Here is a 20,827-nt window from a genome sequence, read left to right as displayed (position 1 = left end):
CCAGTCAGCATGGCTTTATGAAAGGCAGGTCATGCCTGACGAACCTGATCTCCTTCTATGACAGAGTGACGCGCTGGGTGGATGAGGGAAAGGCTGTGGATGTGGTCTACCTTGACTTCAGCAAGGCTTTTGACACCGTCTCCCACAGCATTCTCCTCAAGAAACTGGCTGCTCTTGGCTTGGACTGGCGCACGCTTCGTTGGGTTAGAAACTGGCTGGATAGCCGGGCCCAAAGAGTCGTGGTGAATGGAGCCAAGTCCAGTTGGAGGCCAGTCACTAGTGGCGTCCCCCAGGGCTCGGTGCTGGGGCCGGTCCTCTTTAATATCTTCATCGATGATCTGGACGAGGGCATCGAGTGCACCCTCAGTAAGTTCGCAGATGACACCAAGTTAGGTGCGTGTGTCGATCTGCTTGAGGGTAGGAAAGCTCTGCAGGAGGATCTGGATAGGCTGCACCGATGGGCTGAGGTCAACTGCATGAAGTTCAACAAGGCCAAGTGCCGGGTCCTGCACCTGGGGCGCAATAACCCCAAGCAGAGCTACAGGCTGGGAGAGGAATGGTTGGAGAGCTGCCAGGCAGAGAAGGACCTGGGAGTGATGGTGGACAGTCGGCTGAATATGAGCCAGCAGTGTGCTCAGGTGGCCAAGAAGGCCAACGGCATCCTGGCTTGTATAAGAAGCAGTGTGGCCAGCAGGGCTAGGGAGGTGATCGTCCCCCTGTACTCGGCTCTGGTGAGGCCGCACCTCGAGTACTGTGTTCAGTTTTGGGCCCCTCGCTACAAGAAGGACATCGAGGTGCTTGAGCGGGTGCAGAGAAGGGCGACGAAGCTGGTGAGGGGCCTGGAGAACAAGTCCTACGAGGAGCGGCTGAGGGAGCTGGGCTTGTTCAGCCTGGAGAAGAGGAGGCTCAGGGGCGACCTTATCGCTCTCTATAGGTACCTCAAGGGAGGCTGTAGCGAGGTGGGGGTTGGCCTGTTCTCCCACGTGCCTGGTGACAGGACGAGGGGGAATGGGTTTAAGTTGAGCCAGGGGAGTTTTAGGCTAGATGTTAGGAAGAACTTCTTCACTGAAAGGGTTGTGAGGCATTGGAACAGGCTGCCCAGGGAAGTGGTGGAGTCACCATCCCTGGAAGTCTTCAAAAGACGTTTAGATGTAGAGCTTAGGGATATGGTTTAGTGGAGGGCTGTTAGCGTTAGGTTGGAGGTTGGACTCGATGACCTTGAGGTCTCTTCCAACCTAGAAAATTCTGTGATTCTGTGACATGCTTTTCACAGTAATTTTTGTTGTATCCACAAGATGGCACCAAGAATATAAACATAGATTGAAGTATCAGTTCTAAAGAGATGTTTCAAACTACAGGTTTTACAGTCTCAATTCTGCATGGTGGTATATTTATTGATTTATTTATACCCAATTACAGCAAGCCCAAATTTTACAATTTTTTAAGTAGCTATATATTTGGAAATTTTGCAATATTATTTTTCTCCTTTTTAGACTACCAATATTTCAGCTTTTAAATATGTAGTTTATTCTGTCTGAGGTATGTCAGTAACAACATTAAACCAATGCCACAATTACTAACATACCTAGGTACGTTAGTTGTATCAGGACTATTTGCTGAGAACAAAAGTTTCTTATTCTAACAAGATCACGTACTCAATAAAGTTATCTGAAGTACCTTTATGGCACTTGAAAAAATGAAAGTAGTGGAAGAGTTTTTAGGTGAGACTGCATTCATTCCTTATTCTTGTAACTTAACAAGCGGCAATATTTTGTCCTCTATAGTTCTGATGATCTTTTAATCAAATAATGAAGGTTTAATTTTGTTGTTTTTCTTTGTAATGGGTCCTGTAGCTATAACAGAAAACACTAAAAGTATTTTTCTTAATTGTTAATAGTATGTATACATATATATATTCATATATATATATATATATATATATATATTCACATACATATATTTCAAGCTTTCATTTATTCAACTGAAGAGACATGTTCTCAATGTACCAATTTTATCTTTCACATTTCATTATGACTCTCCATCCTCTTACAAAAGCTCTCCATCACTGAATGGAATATATGCAGATGACAATAATATACAGGAACCACACTTTATTCTATAACTTCTGCTTCTTCTCTTACTGTTCTTTTAAACCGAATTTCAAACAAGTTTGTTAAGGGGAGAGTAATATAGCTGCTGTTTTGTTGTGGTGCTGGTTTTTTTGTTTGTTTGTTTTTGTTTTGTTTAATTAAAAACACTTCTATATTCCCAATTCCTTCAGTAGCAGGCATTAAAAGAGCAGCAGGTCATCAATGGAATCCTTGTCATATCACTTAGAGACATTCATCCATTAAACACTGCAGTTATCTGTCATATCTAGGAAGCCATTTCCCTGGCAGTAACACACTGATCATCATTATGAAGAACAAAACACAAAAGCACATTGACTGAGATCAGTCCCTCCTGAGAAGTATACAAAAGCATAGTAGCAAACGGTCATTGTCTTGAAAATTATCTGAGCAGAATTTTAGGTCAAAGGTTAAAATTTGTCACTGAACTTATGAGTCATTACCTCATCCTGCATTCTCATGGTTGTCAGGCGTGATTTTTCTACCTCAAGGTTTTTCTCTTTCAATTGTCTCTGCACATCTGCAAGTTCCCTGCGATTTTTCTCCTTGTATTCATCAAGCTGGCTCTGAAGCTCCAGGGTTGATGTTCTTGAGACTTCTACCACTTCAGCCATCTGAGAAAAATGTACACTTTTTTTTTTTCTCCTTAAAACAGTGCTACAAAAAGTTCTGTCATGATTAATACACCAAATGTTTTTTGTCTCCAGCTTCAAATAAACATTCACAAAGAAATGAACTGTATAGTCACACTTCAGCATATCAATGTTAAGCTGTATGATTTACACACAGATGGTAAACTAAGGCTCTAATGCAGAAACAATTTGAAAATCAGCTGTCAGTCTCTGAAATACAGCTGACCAAGAACTGGCTTTGGTCTGTAGTATACATTAGATCTGTACGCAAATCTAGGATCTCGTTTTGACAAAACAGAACTGTTTTACAACGGCATTTTAAGTTAAGTGTTCCAACTACCGTTCCAGCCCCGCGAGCTTGTATCAATAGTTTCTAGGTTGAAGAGACTAATAGCAGCCTCTTCAAAGTGAGCTCATACCTCTTCCTTTAACTTTTCAATGGTCTTGTTCAATTGCCATTGTTCATTTTCCATTTCACTCTTTATCTTCTTCAGCTGTTCCTTCTGGTGAATTTCATCTTTTAACTCTTGGATTAACTGCTGCCGTTCCTGTGAAATACATCGAATGTTCTCCTGCAGTAAATTAGAAGATACATATAATGAAAAAGGACCCTCTTTTTTATGGTTTTAAAGGAACATTATATAGCACTCCTGTGCAGCAGTAATACCACCCGCTCTTGTAACTTTAACACAAAGCTTAACTAAAAAAAAAAAAAAAAAAATGTTGGAACCCTCACTTCTTCATTCTCCCTTCATAATAAAATACCTTAATGGCCCTACTGTAAACAGAAACTACAAGATTAAGAAAAGAGTTTGTTTTTTTACGAAGTCTGAGAGGTACAATTAAACTGACTGAAACCAGATTACAAATAGTTTAAATTGTTCCAAAAGAAAAACGTAAATAATTAAAATCACTGTAAGTTATAAAAAGCATTCCAAAACACAGTTTTAAATTTTAGTTTTATTATTGGAAATTTAGAGTTTTGCTGAATATCTAATATTGATGGTGCTTACTTCAGGTAGCTTTACACTTTAAAAACCTTTAAATGTGCAAACACATTAACATTTCTGTAGGCAAGATAGATCAGAATCACAAATAAAATTGTATTGTTATAAGACAAAAGAAAGTACATGATCAAACATTAAAAGTTAGAGATTTCTTTAAATCTGTTCTCTTTCTTACCTGCCTATTAACAAAGGCACCTCTGATACAAATAGGAATTAATGGCAGGGGCCTAAGGAGCGTATGCATAAAACTAAAAAATGCTGAAGGCTAATAGATATTGTTTTACAAAGCCTAAATCTATGACAGAATTACTTTAGATTGCACCAAAGGATTTTAAGAACCTTGAAAAAGTTGAACTTTAGCACTTTGGTTCTAAAAGCTGCTGAATTCTTGGGACTGGGCTAACATGCCATATTAGAACAGGCTATAAAAACATCATGTGCCCCTCTCCATCAGCTTTTCACAGATCATTTAACTTTACTGTTTGTTTACACATCCTTGAGAAACAAGCCGGGCAGGCACAGATCAGTGAACTGTATTGCGGCAGAATAATGGTGCCAATGGGAAGTTTTTGCATTTGCAGTATGCTGAAAAGGCTTTAAACATCAGAGGTAATCTGATCAGTCTTTCTATTCCAGAGTTATGAAAAAAAAAAGTTACTTATATGAGAAAAAATAAATCTTCTGCTAACTAGGTCAATTACCAAAGTATAGAACTGAATAATGACAATATTTAAAGAAAATAATAATTAGGAGGCTTGACGCGAACAGTGGGTCACCTCGGTTTTCCTCAGGTCTTGCTAACTTTTGCCTGATTTCCAGATAATGTAGCAGACTGAGACCCCCAGGACTGAAATAATAGCTTTTTGTCTTTTGAGTTATACTCTGATGTCCTGAAAAGAAAAATTGTACTTCTCATGTATTGCATCTTCCTGTTTCCATCCTCATTTATTTTCACTGCTTATTATTAAGGATCAGAAAACAAATCTTAAGTACATTACTAAAAATTAGAGAGTGCTGTGAAGTTTTAATCATAATTATTCTAATAGAAAATGCAATTCCTAGATACCAGACCTATTCCAGGGAAAGATTTCCATTTCACTGAGTTTGCTTTTAGTTAGTTCAACAATGAACTTACAGTAGCGACTCTGCTTCAGAATACCATGGGAATTGAATTTCAGGTGTCCATGTTCTCATTTTCCCACATCTGTTGAAATCTCTCATGCCCACATCTATCCTGTAAATCATCATCTTATCTCTTGAGCCAGCTGATGTACCATAAAAATCACAGGACTAAGCATTTCCTGGACCCTGTAAAGAACCTGTCACCTTCCAGAATCTCCTTCTGGTAGACTACCTTTTTCAGTGACTGGAGAAAGCAAAAGCTTTTAGTGTACGTATTGTTATATCTTGGTGTATGTATGTATTATCATTTCTTACCAAAGAGCAACAACTTTTCAACTTACATTCAAATGGTTTGTATGTGCACTGTGAGCACAATCACACTCCTTGGGAAAGCGTATAGTGGCTAACAGTTCTCTGGGCTTGATTAATTCTAGATGTGTGTGCGCAGAAAGTTAGCGAGATGTCAGTGTAGAAAGCAATGGTGACTCAGGTAAATAGAAAATTGAAAATTTTAGTATTTCATATTGCTCTTGCTCTTACCTGCATATCTTCTAGCTGGCTTTCCAAAGATTTTTTTAACACCACCAAATCTTTTGCCTCGTTTTCAGCATGTTTCAAAGCTTCTTCTAATTGTTGCTTCTCTTCCTGCAATTACATAATTTGATACAGTTAGATACATACAAGACCTCTAACCTGACATCTAAAGACAAACAGACAACCAGTATTACTTAACAAGTGCATATAGAACTACAAAACATTCACTGGCTTCCTTATATGTCCCTTTTACACCTCCCTACATGACAACAGGAAGGAGACTACTTTAGGGGGCTTGTTTTCTCAGCTTACCTCACAGCTCTTTATTTTTTCCTTCACTGAATCTTCTTCTCCTTTCATATTATCAAATTGTTTATGCAACCCTTCATTTTTACGCTCTAGCTCATCAACTCTTCTTTTCAACTGTTCATTTTCCTTCATCAGCTCCTTCACTTGATTTTCTGTACTATTTCGCATCTCTTCTGCAGCGTTTCTTTCACTAGCAAGGACAGCAGCATTCTAGTGAAAATAAATTATGCAATGTTTTTAAAAAAGCAAAATTAATGGATGGGATGTTCTTTTCCAACAGAAGTTTCACACAGCACCACAGTAGCTAGGATACAGCATTAAAACATCAAATAATCGAAATTAAAACCTGTATAATTACAAAAATGTATTTTCAAGATCACTGTAGGAGAACACACAAGGAAGGTGTTTTTTTCCTCTGGCATGGCTACATGCTAAAATAACCGTACCCAAACAATCTCATGCCTGCCATTGCATATTTTTACTTAAACTACTTCTTATTGCCTTCAATTACTTTAATGATCACATCCCAGTGTTTAGTATTTACAAGTAATCTGAAAAACTCAAACAGACATCAAGAGGCATGACATGTGGGCCTTGAAGAAACAACATATTGATGAAGAGTGTCTCTCCCACAGCAGCACAAAATTCAGACTGTCTTGCACCATTGCCCATTCCAAACACAAACGTACAGCACTTTACATTCAGCTATATCTGGAGCTGCACAGTGAATCAGCTTTGGGAACAGAAGCAACTTTAAGATACACATATGAACATGTATGTGTATATATGTATATAAATACACAAGTGTATTTATAAATAAAGAAATTATCTTGACTGAGATAAAAGGGTGGGTGCAGGTAGAGGTGTTACTGGAAGAAATGACCCAATCCACCTCAAAACATGGTTCCACAGCAGGCAATGCCAGCACAGCACAGCAGACTGAGCAGGCACAAACAAGCAGCAGAGACTGGAAATACCTTACAGTGGTGTTGGTGCAGCTCTATCTGCATATCTTACAACCCACACTTGGGGCTATGCTTATTCAATAGTTCTACTTGGTTTCCAGTCACTGCCTGAGGATGGAAGGAGTTTAGCTATTGAGTTCACCTTGTATTCAAACAGATACACTTCGTATATTATTTCAGAAACAGAAATAAATACACAACACAAAGACAAAATTAAACTAAACAACTTATCACAGTTTATCACATGTAGCTACAGACTTTTTGGCAGGGCAACTGCCTAAAGTTGCAGCATGCAACTTCTCAGAGTTAATTATCACCTCTGTCTTACCACTTACCCTCTCCTAAAACACACTCTCCCATTTAAGACTGTGCATTTCATTTACTATTGTGGAAACTGTAAGTCAAGGTATGTATCTATATTGTCATACTACCTATGCTGCTATACTACACAGACCAGGCATGTACTTCTAAACCCCTAATTCTTTGCTCTTCATTGATTTATTAGTAAGAATCCCATAAAAAAAAAAAAAAAATGCTTTTTTCCTTTTTGCTCTTGAGCTTTCAGAGTCTGATACAAAGTGGTGACTCCATACAAAGATCTGGTTCTTGTGTACAGGCTCACCACCTACTGCATTAAGACTTTAAATAATAGTAAGAACACCAGAACAACCGTATGACTCAGTCTAGACCAGTATTTTCTCCAGCAGTGGCCACAGCAGATGTTTACGGAAAAAATGAAACTGTAAGTAGAACCATCACACACTCCTACATCTCATTTTTACCTACATGAATGCATCATCCACTAATTTCTCTCATCTTTTCTGAATCCATTTATAACTTTGGCCTCTACATTATCTGGTGATTAGGTAATTACACGTTAATTACCAAGGCATAGCATTTTTGCACGTGAAGTCATGTTTATCCGAGTGAAAACAAATCCTCCAGAGTAGCTTGGTAAGACACTACTTTGTGAAATATTTTAGGAAAGCATGAAAATCTCTTTCAGTTATGTTACTTTTGATTATAGGTCCTGATTCTCCCCTCCTCCCTTCCAAAGGGATAAGCAAAAATCTGTAAAAGGGTGTTTACAAAGCGTGCCCTCACTAGGTTGTTTTCTAGCAAGCAACAGCTTTAAAAACATGCAAATTAGTTTGATAAAGCAGTAACTCAGAAAACACTCAGACTGTCTACAGGGTCAATGAACTTACACAAAAACGGGCAGCATAAGCAGGCTGACAAGTTCTAGTCCTTTGAAAATACTGAAAAAACTTGTTCTTCCGAGTATATGACAGTTAAAAGGCTATGAAATAGGTTTCTGCTGATGCTTTAAGTTCTCACATCCTTTTCAATAGCATTTATATATTAATTTAGTTTTTGCTTTTTGCATACAGCAAAGTTTTACTAATTAGCAAGCACTCTACCAGAGGCTCCTTTTTGTCTGATTTCCCCTTTCTGCAGCTGAGTGAAAGCAGCTGAGGCATGCTGGGGAGTTCAAGGAAAGGAATGTTGATTTGTCTGTTCTTTTTCATCCAAACGCCTACGCTGGGCTGTGCAGCGAGAGGACTGCAGCAGACACATGCTGTACCTGATCTATCATACCCTCATCTACTCTGTTTTGATCTGATTTCCCAACACAGGAAGCATTATTTTCCTAGAAGTACACACACAAAAAAAAAATAAAATAAAATAAAAACAGCCCCCTCAAATGTAGATACATGCACATATATTTTTAACCTAAGAGGTTCAAAATTAATTTCAGCCTACACTGATACTGTGATATCTAGAGATCTTTTCCCCGTTTCTTGCTGTATGCACTGAAGATACCCACTAAAATTAAACTGAACTGGTATTCTTCCTCCTTTTTCATGATGTATTTCAGTAAATTCCCAAGATTATCCATAAGCCTCATATAAAATCCTGGAAACCAATTTGATATATGTGTAAAATCTAAAGTTTGAGCAGCCTGTGTGGCCAGTACTCAACTGGCACATCTCCACAGAACTCCAATGACCTTGGCATTATTACAAGGGTTACACTTTCACATGAACATACTATTCCCAAACAAACTCTGACATGTTAACTCACACATACTTTTTCAAAATGTTAGGAAAACTCTTAGTATATATGGGGAGCTTTACTGCATTGTAGTCAGTGTCATTTTTCTTACATATCTTTTGGGGAAAGACATTTTCTTCAAAATTCAACTATCACAATACATTATTTTTCAATATCTTTTCAACTAGTTTGAGATAAGCCTGAGAAGGAAAACAGAAGCATTTACCCTACCCTATTTTTACCTTACACTACTGTACATGTAAGGCATGAAACAGCACCTTTGGGATAACATTCATTAACACGCTATTAAAAAATCGACAATAATAGCATTTTCAATTTGATAGTGAAATTTAAATGAAGTCAACCTATACAAATAGAATTTAGATGGTCTTTGAGTAGAAAATGCACATGTAGCACCACTTCTCCAAACCACAGATGGGTTTAGATATGAAAAAAAGCCTATGGCTATATCAATGAATTAAGCATGGATGCCAACAGTAGTCAAGACTTCAGAATTGTTATAATTAATATTTGGGGACATTGGTAAAGTTTTGTCAATCATTTTAACTGGAGTTTATACAAATTAAGCCTATGGTAACAGAACAGAGTAAAGGTCAGAAAGTACTCATTTAAGGGCAAAATGAAACATTAACAAACGTATTGTTAATATAACACGATCTTTTGTTCACTGGATTGTGGATGACCCTCCTCAGGGAGCTGAAATGGGATTATGTATGTAAACACATGCAGAGCCCAAAACAGATAAAACTGGTTAAGCAAGATTCTTCAAAACAAAACCTGGAAGGAAATACTGTATATTCAGGAATATTTGCCATAAAAAAAAAAAAAAAAAAAAAAAGAGGAGGTGGAGGGTGTGGAGGGTGTTAAAAGTATTGAAGTGAGTTTTTTGGATCTTAAAATTATCACATCTCAGATCCAAGATTAGTTTCTTCCTTATGTTATACTTATGTTATATAAAACATGCTTATGATTCCTTATTCCCCCTTACTAATTTTTGCAGTATGTTTTAATAAACAAATTTCTTACTAATAAGTGTAATATCATTACATTTATGTAAGATAAAAACTCTACAGCATTTTCATTGTGTTTGCTTGCCTACATTTTCATCATCTTTCCTTCCAATTTGTCTATCCTCATTCAGTCTTTCAGGTCATTCAGTGTCTCCTACTCACTATGTTTAGGCTGTTTTGCACCCAGATCCCCACCTTTTCTGTCTTTGAAAGAACACCTTCAACTTAATACCTGTTACTTGTAGATTTCTTACACACATTCATACCTTCTTCTTATTCACATATCTGAACACATGAAACATTTTATTGTACTTTCTCATTTTATTATGCTTTCTCAAACTGCAGTTTTATTGTGTTTAAACTCATGATTTAAGACTGAGCAAGCCTTATCAGCAGATTTAAGCTAAAGACATTAGGTAAAAAGTTGGAAACGGATTGCAGACTTCTGAGGAAAAACTGGAAAGAAAAAGAGAAGAAGCCTATCTAGAAGAAAGTAAACAGTTGTAATGATGTCCCACAATGCAAAGTCCTCTGTGACTGCCTAAAGATAAACTACATCTGTATTATCATGGTTATGGGCACTCAGCTTCTTTAAAAGAAGGATTTAAAGGAAGGAAGCTTGAGAGGTAAAAGAGATTTAAGTGGTAATGATTTGATTCTTACATCTAATATCACACAGTAGTGAATATAAATCACAAGCTACACATGCAGAGTGCAAAATCATATGAGGTATCAGAAAATACCTTGACTTCAATAAGGCTTTTAACACTGTTTCCCACAGCATTCTCCTTGAGAAACTGGCTGCTCGTGGCTTGGACTGCTGTATGCTTCATTGGGTTAGAAACTGGCTGGTTAGCCGGGCCCAAAGAGTTGTGGTGAATGGAGCCAAGTCCAGTTGGAGGCCAGTCACTAGTGGTGTTCCCCAGGGCTCGGTACTGGGGCCGGTCCTCTTTTATATCTTTATCGATGATCTGGACGAGGGCATCGAGTGCACCCTCAGTAAGTTCGCAGATGACACCAAGCTAGGTGTGTGTGTCGATCTGCTTGAGGGTAGGAAGGCTCTGCAGGAGGATCTGGATAGGCTGCACCGATGGGCTGAGGTCAACTGCATGAAGTTCAACAAGGCCAAGTGCCGGGTCCTGCACCTGGGGCACAACAACCCCAAGCAGAGCTACAGGCTGGGAAAGGAATGGTTGGAGAGCTGCCAGGCAGAGAAGGACCTGGGAGTGATGGTGGATAGTCGGCTGAATATGAGCCAGCAGTGTGCTCAGGTGGCCAAGAAGGCCAACAGCATCCTGGCTTGTATCAGAAACAGTGTGACCAGCAGGGCTAGGGAGGTGATCGTCCCCCTGTACTCGGCTCTGGTGAGGCCGCACCTCGAGTACTGTGTTCAGTTTTGGGCCCCTCGCTACAAGAAGGACACTGAGGTGCTTGAGCGGGTGCAGAGAAGGGCGACGAAGCTGGTGAGGGGCCTGGAGAACAAGTCCTACGAGGAGCGGCTGAGGGAGCTGGGCTTGTTCAGCCTGGAGAAGAGGAGGCTCAGGGGTGCCCTTATTGCTCTCTACAGGTACCTTAAAGGAGGCTGTAGCGAGGTGGGGGTTGGTCTGTTCTCCCACGTGCCTGGTGACAGGACGAGGGGGAATGGGCTAAAGTTGCGCCAGGGGAGGTTTAGGTTGGATGTTAGGAAGAACTTCTTTACTGAGAGGGTTGTGAGGCATTGGAACGGGCTGCCCAGGGAAGTGGTGGAGTCACCATCCCTGGAGGTCTTTAAAAGACGTTTAGATGTAGAGCTCAGTGATATGGCTTAGTGGAGGACTTATTAGTGTTAGGTCAGAGGTTGGACGAGATGATCTTGAAGGTCTCTTCCAACCTAGATTATTCTGGGGTTCTGTGAAAATACAGTACTAAGTACAAAATCTGCCACTGAAAAAAAAACAAAAGCTCACATACTAGATGCTGTACTTGTTTCCTCTCACTATAGCAAAATACTGCATTTCTAAAACACCGGTGCATCACTGAACAGACATTACATTTGTAATAAAAACAGAAATTTACAGAACTACCTCGTGGACAAAGCTAAGGATTCTGAAAACTAGGAATGCAAGTTACACATTTCTGTTAAAATTCCTTGGGATGCACAGCCCATGTTTTATACAGGCAAACTTGTGCTTTTGTGGTTAAAGCCGGTTTCACTTCACCTCACAGTAAGGGAAGCAAGATATACTGGTAAACTTCAGTGTACTATTTCTAACACACATATCTCGATCAGGGTAACACCTCTTCATACACCGGCTAGTATGGCCTAATTTTAAATTTGCTTATCACGGTTTCTAAAATTTCTGAAATTAAACTAGATTAAGTCATCACGTAGACTGAGAGACTTATAAATGATTCTTTCAGTCACATAGTAGGATTAAAGGTAGCTATTCTAAATACTCGAAGTCTCATCAAGAAATTTTAACCTAAATGACAAGTGCATTTGAATGGATCTGTGGGTTTCACAGCAAAATGTCACTCACTGACCTTGCAGTTATGTGGAGAATTTAAGTTTGTGAAACAGTTGACATAATTTTGTGTCTGCTGAACAAGTTTTTATTAGTATGTACTGAATGGAGGAACAGACCAAAGTCTGAACAATGTTGATAAAATATGATGTTAGAATATTTCATTCAGGAATACAAAGTTACTTTTACTTGTAGCTGATGAGAATAAAATATGAGAATGCATGCACATGTGTACTGTTTGATTTGGTACGTATAACTGACTTATGAAGTTTAACCTGGCTTAGGTCTGCTTTTCTGAGCCCACACAGTCACAGCCACTAGAGTTCATATGCATTACACGTTCAGGTTTCAGCATTTGGCCTAAGAAGTTACTCTCCATAAGGGAACTTCAGCAGTGGAATTCAATTCTCTCACTTCTTTCAGGTGTTTTGCCTGACAAAAAAATGAGTTTAATAAAGTTTTCTTGTGTGTCCTTTCATATAATTGTATGCATGTGCAGAAATATTTTTAAATATATTAAAATTAGTCAAGACAAAGTATAAATAAAGCAATAAATATTTGTGTAACAAAAGAGTCAGAACACTTTTGTTAAAGCAAATGCATTTATGTACCATCCTACTCTCAATTTTAGTGAAAGCAGTAAAAAGAATCAGAGGTGGAGCTCAGCACAAAAGATACCAACATCCTTCCCACCACCTATTGCTATGTCAAACCTAAAGAAACTGGACAGAACACACAAACGTGGTTCTGGAGATTCAACTGAAATACTCTATTTCCATCTAAGTAGAGAAAAAAAGCTCTTTGATAGGAATGCAGAAAATGTTCTGTGGCTCCACACCTTGTTTTCTACCACACCCTTAACACTGGCAAAAACATGAGTGGTTGTGTAACTGATCATTTAAAAAATGGTTTTGGCTGACTTAGGTGTTTCAGCTGGTGAAATTCCCCTTCAGCAGTGACTGTGCAGTGCAGGGCCTTTAGAGACCTTTTAACACAATATGGAAGGGGCTAATGAGGGGAAGCTAAGTGTCTCATTCACAGCTTATTAAAACTGTTATATTTTGTCTACATTCAATGTTGATTAGGCACAACTTAGCCAATTTTTCTGACTACACTTAAATTTCAAACAATTTTATATTTTATAAAATTTCAAAATTTTATATTTTGAATAAAATTCAGCTGAGTAAAACTGAATTCAACCAATTAACTGTTCATTCTCTAATCACCATACTTGAAGTACAAATCTAAAGAATCAATCTCCATACAAAATGAGCTACAGCACAAATAAAGGTTTTCTAATGGAAATAACAGGCTTTCAGATACTCTTTTCATATCTATACGTTATACATGTGGAATCAAAGTAAATGACACGATAATCTTCCAAAGCCTTCTGAAAAAAAGGGAATGCTGTGGCTGCTCCCTTCACTTTGTTCCTGGTGTGGAACATTTAATGTATCAGGGAAGATATTCTCTGTTGAAAACACAAAAACTTGTGGGCCACCTTTTCAGGTTGGTGCTGGATAAGTTATTAAGCTTCTTGAACTACGTGTAGAAAGATTTACGTGACTTCACAGATTCAGATCTACCCAGTTCCCTCAGGTGATGCTGAAGGAGATGCAGAGAAATCAATCTACTTTCTTTTGTCCTTTCCTCTCCTTTTTGTGTGTAAATCAATCAAGTTTAAATAAAACAACTAGACACTGTTTTTTTCTAGCTAACACAGTGTTGTTTTCAAAAGAAAAAAAAAACAAAACTAAACAACCATACCCCAAAATATATAACCAAGGGAAAAGACATATTGAAAAGGGGTCTAAGCAAGAATGAGCTTAGGGACACAGTGACAGCCTTTTGATTGTTAATTCTTATTACCTCTTCAGTAAAGAAAACTTCTGAAATGTGTGTTGTTCAGGTATGGTCATCTATTTTTTAAAGCTCGTGAATGTAAATAACAGGTCTTTAATTCTATTTGTAGTTCTGTTTGTAGTTCAGGTATTTTTCCCACTTCGGCAATTCTTTTTACCGAAGGCACTATTTCTTATAATAGTTGCAGGTCCCTCAGATGAATGATATAGTAACACTGTTTAGCAATAATAATAAAATCTCTTAACTCTTAAAATGGAATGTGAAAGCCATAAAAGCAAAATGGAGTTTTATGGCTACCAGAAAGTAAAAAATGTGGAAGAGACTAAATTGTCTAACTGGCTTTACTTGCTACTTTTCTACCTTGAACGGATTATATTCATTCTTTCCATAATTTTAAAAGGAGGTTTAGCCTACTTGTAATACATGGCTCGGCCTCTGGAATTTAACTAACATTAGTTACATATTAAAAGGGTCAGTGTTGTGTTTCAGTGTGGTTTTATCTCACAGTGAGCTACACTGCAACCAACCTGAATCCTTAACTGTACTTCAAGACATTACTCAGTAAGGAAATGTACAAATTTATAAACAGGGTCAGACTATTTTTCCTTTCATTTCAGCTAAAGTCATTCTATTAATTGGATAAAAATCATTCACCTGTGACAGTTTTGAGACAAGACTTTCCTTCTTGCCAGGCCGTTTTCACTGATCTAAACGGTATAATATCCTCAACACTATTTCCAAAACTATTTAATTTTAATTTATAAGATGTAATGAAAGATTTAAAGGCCTACATTATAAAACTGAGAATTAAACTCCTTTTTACAGAGAACATGCTAAACAAGATTTCCCAATTCAAGCACAACCTAATGTTTACACAGTTACAATATCCAGAGCCAGGAAAGCATTAACCTTTCAACAAACAGCTATACCCATCTCCTATTATCCTCTTAGCTATGTATCATGACATACTCAGACTGGCTTATACTAGCAGCTTTTTTCAAGGTCAGAAATTGTTGCAAAGACTAGAGTAAACATTAACTGGTTAGGTGTTCATATTTTGCTACACTGAATGGACTTGCATAGTCCAACACTTCACACACATACATAAAGAAATATACACTTTTACAGGGCAAACCACCGGAATATACATACACTGTCTTCTGCTGGTAAGGATTATAGATTCTCTTGATGGCATTAAGAAGTATCTGACCCCACAGGCTCTCACCAACTTGCAAAAAGAAAAGAAAAATGAAACAAAACAAAACAAAACCTACCCGTTCCCAACCCAGACTAATTGAAACGGTCCTGACCAAATCAGATTCACAATGCTATCAAATGACTACTATAGATAAAACAGATTTTTCCTCCACTGTGTTTAGATATGAAGCAATACAGCTCAGAGAACTTTACAGGACAGTTTTGGTCAGAGGCTTTCTTGACTCTACATACAGTGGAAAAACATCCATCTTTGGCATGCTTTACAGGCATGTTTTTTATTCTTGTTGACAACACAGCCAGTATTCCACAATTTGTTTTGCATTTCATTTAATGGATGACTAAAAACATGCATGATGCTACCACCAAACAACTTCCTTTCCATGCACAGCACAGACACAGCAAAACAACTCAAATCTGTCTCCCAGATTTTCCATGTATCATTTCCATGTATCAGGGTGCTTCCAATACTCATCCCTATTTCAGGAGTGCCTGCACCCTTCCATCTACCATAACACTTCTGGCTGTGCATTCTCCTTTTTCTCACCATCCCAACTGTTTGCAGAACCACACTGGAAATTGATCAAAAACGTACCAGGCTTTTAGAGGGCTAGAAAAGGAAGGCTGAAAATGAAAGAGTGGGAAGGGGGGAAGCCAGGTCACAGAAGAGGAAATACTGACTTGGACCAGTTGCTCCACTATCCTTTGACTCTGCATACAGTTTAGAGCTGTTAATAACTGGCCTCTATCAGCTGGATTCTACCATATAAACCAAACCCAGCATTATCTCAACATGGCAAACGCTGCCTCAGGCAAGCAAAGGAAAGAAAAATCCACCAGTGGTATCTGCAATCCTAGCCAATCTTCTCTCATTTTTTTTCCAATTGTTATGCAGATTGTCTGAGGTGAGCAGGTGAGACTTGGACATAATGTTGAGGGTGCAGACTAGAGATGAGTCATGGATACATGAATACAAGGGCACAACAACGTTCTTATGTCCAAGTAATTCCTGTTATATAATTTGTTCTGTTGCTATCAGTAAGATGTGTTTACAGAGCTATTTATTATAACCCCAAGATTTCACCCTAGCATGGCACCAGTTAGTTGGGAACCTATTATTTTTATATGAAGAGCTTGAAATAATTTTACGTGTGTACCATTTGACAGTTTATATAAATTAAATTTACTTATCACTTTATGAACCGAAGCATCTCTGTGATGCTCTACCATCATCTGATGTCTTCTTTTTACCCTGAGTCACTTGGACAACCACCATGTGGTGTTTGTATAGCATTATTCCAAAAGAGGTTCTGAGAGTATAATAAATTTAACTATGTTTTATTTTACATTTATACTACATATGCCAAGCCAAGAAGGGTATACATGGTATATGTCAGTATCATTCATGACAATCTAGTTTCTCTTAAGCTTCATTAAAGCTAATAAATTCTTCCACGTAGAGCAGAATATATTATCAGGTCAGGTAGAAAAGATATTCTATTCACTTTCATTTCAAAGTTCCTTACAGCTCTGTGCTAAATTTGCCTAAACTCACAACCACTCATACAGATGGATGAAAAAAAAAAAAAAAAAAAAAAAAAAAACACAACAAAGCTGTCTCTCATCTGTGACATGCAGAATTTTATGATTTTGTGTCTTTACCTATTTTAAAGGAGTAGCATTTAGTTTGTAACCTGGGAAGAAAATAACCATGTCTTTTGCTGTTCCTACCACTTGCTCTGCTAAAATTCCTTCTTCTCTTTAATCATATCACAGCTTAACACATATGCGTCAGTTAAAGCTCACATGACCGCAAGCTTCACTGCATTCTTAAATGTGTTGATAAAGGAATCTGCTTCTAAAGGTTGAGAGTCTGTTCAAGCACTCTGTGAATGAGGTCAGAAGTATTACAAACCCTGAAGAAATCAGTCAAGGTCAGCCCTAGACTGTTGTAAGGCAGTCGTAACGTGATCACTACAGCTTTTTTGGAACAACATAATTTGTGCAGCCTGCTTTTCAAATTCCACCGTTCTGTGTAGTTTGCAACTGTACTTCCCTGAGCTGGTTGCAGTTTGCTACAACTTTCTACCTACAGTGTTACATTCCAGAAGTTATTTCCAAATTTTACTGAAACAGTGGCCCTTCATCCACTGACTCAGCACTCCTGGTTAAGTAGTACAATTCTGTCCTATGGTGTTGGAGGTTCAGAGTTTTTATTAAATATAAATTTTTGTACTACATTACAATGGTGGAGATTCATACTCATTTATTCTCTAGCACTTGAAGTGATGAAGTCATCTCTTGTTATTTAGAAATATATTATTTTTTAAATTTTCTTACTAAATTAAAGATATGTTATTCTACACAGGTGTGTTAAGGAAGCGGAAAACTTTTACTAAATGGAAATAGTCTGATCTCAGTCTTAATAAACATGCAATGAAGATAGGAACGATCACAGCTATTTCAAAAAGACCACAAGCAGAAGGCATAACACAAAAATGAGTTACCTTGGTAAATTGTATCAAACAAAATGAAGATCTTAAGATCTATGGCTTTATGTAACTATCTCTATGGAAAAGCAAACAAACAAAATCAAGAAAATACCATATCACTGAGCACGAGACAGAATTGCACATGACAAATATTCCCCTCCCCCCCCAAATTCTCTCATCAGATAACCACGAGTATGTTTCTAACATGATTTTAAACAGATCTGGAAGTCATTCTAATCACACAGAATGAATATACTCTGCACCATTGGCCAACCAACCTGATACCTGCAGTAGCTGAAAAATTCTGCTGATTTAACACTGGCACAAAAATTACTTTGTTTTTCCCTGCAAATATTTTATTTTAGGCCTAAGGTACATCACAAAACAATTTCATTCAGTGTACCAATTTATGTAATATAGAAGTAACATAGGAACTAACAACCTGGTACATATAGGCTTCAATATACTCCCATCTACTAAATATTGGTATCATTTTCTGCATAAGATACACTATTTACAAACACTATTTACACACTAGTTTTCCTCATTAAATAAAACAGAACGGCACTTTTCACTTATCTTTGATGTAAACATCTTGTATTCCACCATCCAATATAAATCTTTCCATCTTGTAATAATGTTAAAAAAAAAAGTACTTAACATATCAATCAGCTTCAATTCTATAACCCATGATTTTCACATAGTGCTTGGTATTCCAGATGAATTATAAAACCAATAATTAATACCTTATGTAAGATCACGGCAGATCACTCATCCATCTCCCTACAGGGATCAGTTTTACTTTTCTGATAGATAATTTATCAAACACAATGAATAATCTCAGTCAGCAGGCATACAGATAGTACTGGGTTTCAAAAATAATTAAGGATACTAAAACCTTCCCATTAAGCATGATTGAAGTTTTTCTTAGAATAAAACCCAAAGATGACATAAAGTAGAACTGCAAGAGCAAAACTTGTGCTTAGAGAAACATTAATGAATTAAATTTAACTTTTGAACATCTGATTATATATTATTATAGACTATAACATGCCAGCAAAAAAAAAAATCTGAAGGAAACGCTATTTAAAACTATCTAAGCTACAACAACCCAGCCATTGAGCCATTTCCCAGACTGTTATTGTTATGCCTAACAGACTACTCTTTCATTTCTTGTCGATCGTAATTACAGTTCCATAATTGAAATACAGTAAATCACCAAGCAGTAACTTTGAAAGATGGTTCACTGAGGTTAAGCTGTCACTACAATTACTGTATAATAATAATAGAAAAGTTAATTTAAATGTTCTAGTTCTTCCTCAAAGGAAAAAAAAAAAGAATTTGTTTCAAGCTTAGATGAGTCAAATATCTTCATGATGATGTAAACAAAAGAGAAACAACACGTTTAAGCAAAGTCAAACAATCTCAAGTAGAAGTCTTAGGCTGCATATACAAACCAGTGCATATAAATTTCTCTAACTGCTGAACAAAACAGGACATTTTAAAACAATTTTAAGAATACTCTCTCTCTGAATTCAGGTGTGCATTATCTATCCAGCATCTTCTACACAAGATCCTATTTTGCTCATAAAGCACACAAAGCTTTGGAAACTTCTTTCAAGTTTCCAGGTTAATTTTAGTTCAGTTCTACACTATGCTTACAGCCATAACTAGCACAGTAGCTGCAACTCACCCAACACCACTGAGGTGGGAGAAAAAGGTATAAATTAGCCCGAACACTTCTAAGCATAAAATTGGGCCTCCAATGTTGATACATTGGTCAAGCACAGCTTGCTTTCAGAAACTTTGTCAAATATTTTACACAAATAAAATGAAAGAAAGAGATAAAGACAAATAATTATCATTGTAAAAATAATTTCACAAGACTCGTTCCTTTACAAAAAAAAAAAAAAAAAAAAAAAAAAAAAAAAAAAAACACATCTGTTCCTAGCTGCTGTCTTCTGCTATGATAACTTCACAAAGGACATATATTGAAAAACAGTACCAGATAAGCACTTCAGAAAACTACTACATTTCTGCTCACAAAGACTCCCTGCTGATGGTGGAATGGAATTCATTCAGTCCCTTTTCTCCCTTGCTGGTTTGAAACACCCACTCCCCGCTGTTTCCCTTGTGCTGACACACATTTGGCCACCCAGTAAACAAGATTAATCCAATAAACAAAATAAAACAAAATAATACTACTAAGTAGTTAAAGGGGCAGGGTGGGACAATGCAACCAAGGAACAGAATGTGACACAAGGAGCTGATGGTAGGAACAGCAGGCTGTAAAGAACTGCAGATAACTGCTTGAAGATTCAAAACTGTGATTTCACCAGCATCACTGGCAAGACATTCTGGTGCTCTTTGAGGCATCCTCAGGGTTTTGATGATGCCATTCTACCCACGACAAGCAAGTGCCCATCTGTACCATAATCTTGTCCATTCTCTCCTAAAGTATGCAATGAGGCAACATTAAGCATGTCAAAAAAACATGTTAAACAGTAGAAACTTTGAAGAAAGGGTCACAAATTATTCAATGCTTTGATTTTTTGTTGCAGCTAAAGTGTATGAAATAAAACTCGTTATCAGCAGCAAAGAATCTCCTAGCCCAAATATACCTATTTATTTTGCTAAAAATATTAGGATCTGAAAGCATCTACTATGGGACATCTGTGATATGTATTTTTCCCTGTAAAGATTAATTGTAATCACTTCTTTCACCTTTGTTGCTTTCTCCAGGCTCTGCTGCAGATCGAGCAGTTCTTTATCATGTTGCTCTTTAAGTTTATCCATCTCCATGTCATGGCTAGATACTTCTTCTTTTAGTGCTCCTTTTAAAGCAGTAAGCTCTCGCTCTCTCTTTCTCAAAATTTCTTCTTGTTGTTCTTTTGCTATTAATACTTCTTGCAGATCCTGCTTCATTTGCATCAGCTCCTAAAGATCATTAAAATCAAAAATAAACACAA

At 37.4% G+C, this 20,827-nt stretch overlaps 1 protein-coding gene across 6 annotated transcripts in view; it reads right to left on the bottom strand.

The window, feature by feature from the left end:
- CGNL1 (cingulin like 1) overlaps positions 1–20,827 on the bottom strand; it is a 57,820-nt gene that overhangs the window by 15,644 nt on the left and 21,349 nt on the right. For all 6 annotated transcript variants that reach the window (XM_082768846.1, XM_082768845.1, XM_082768848.1 and 3 more), the window contains exons 8-12: positions 20,583–20,795; positions 5,737–5,943; positions 5,431–5,535; positions 3,181–3,333; positions 2,573–2,743 (exon numbers count right to left, since the gene is read on the bottom strand). In XM_082768846.1, the coding sequence (XP_082624972.1) occupies positions 2,573–2,743; positions 3,181–3,333; positions 5,431–5,535; positions 5,737–5,943; positions 20,583–20,795 (849 nt within the window). The remainder of the gene's footprint in view (positions 1–2,572; positions 2,744–3,180; positions 3,334–5,430; positions 5,536–5,736; positions 5,944–20,582; positions 20,796–20,827) is intronic.

Source organism: Aythya marila (genome assembly GCF_965140915.1).
Source record: "Aythya marila genome assembly, chromosome: 11".
NCBI lineage: Eukaryota > Metazoa > Chordata > Aves > Anseriformes > Anatidae > Aythya > Aythya marila.
The sequence above is the reverse complement of the archived record's forward strand: the minus strand, read 5'-3'. Positions and strand labels throughout refer to the sequence as shown.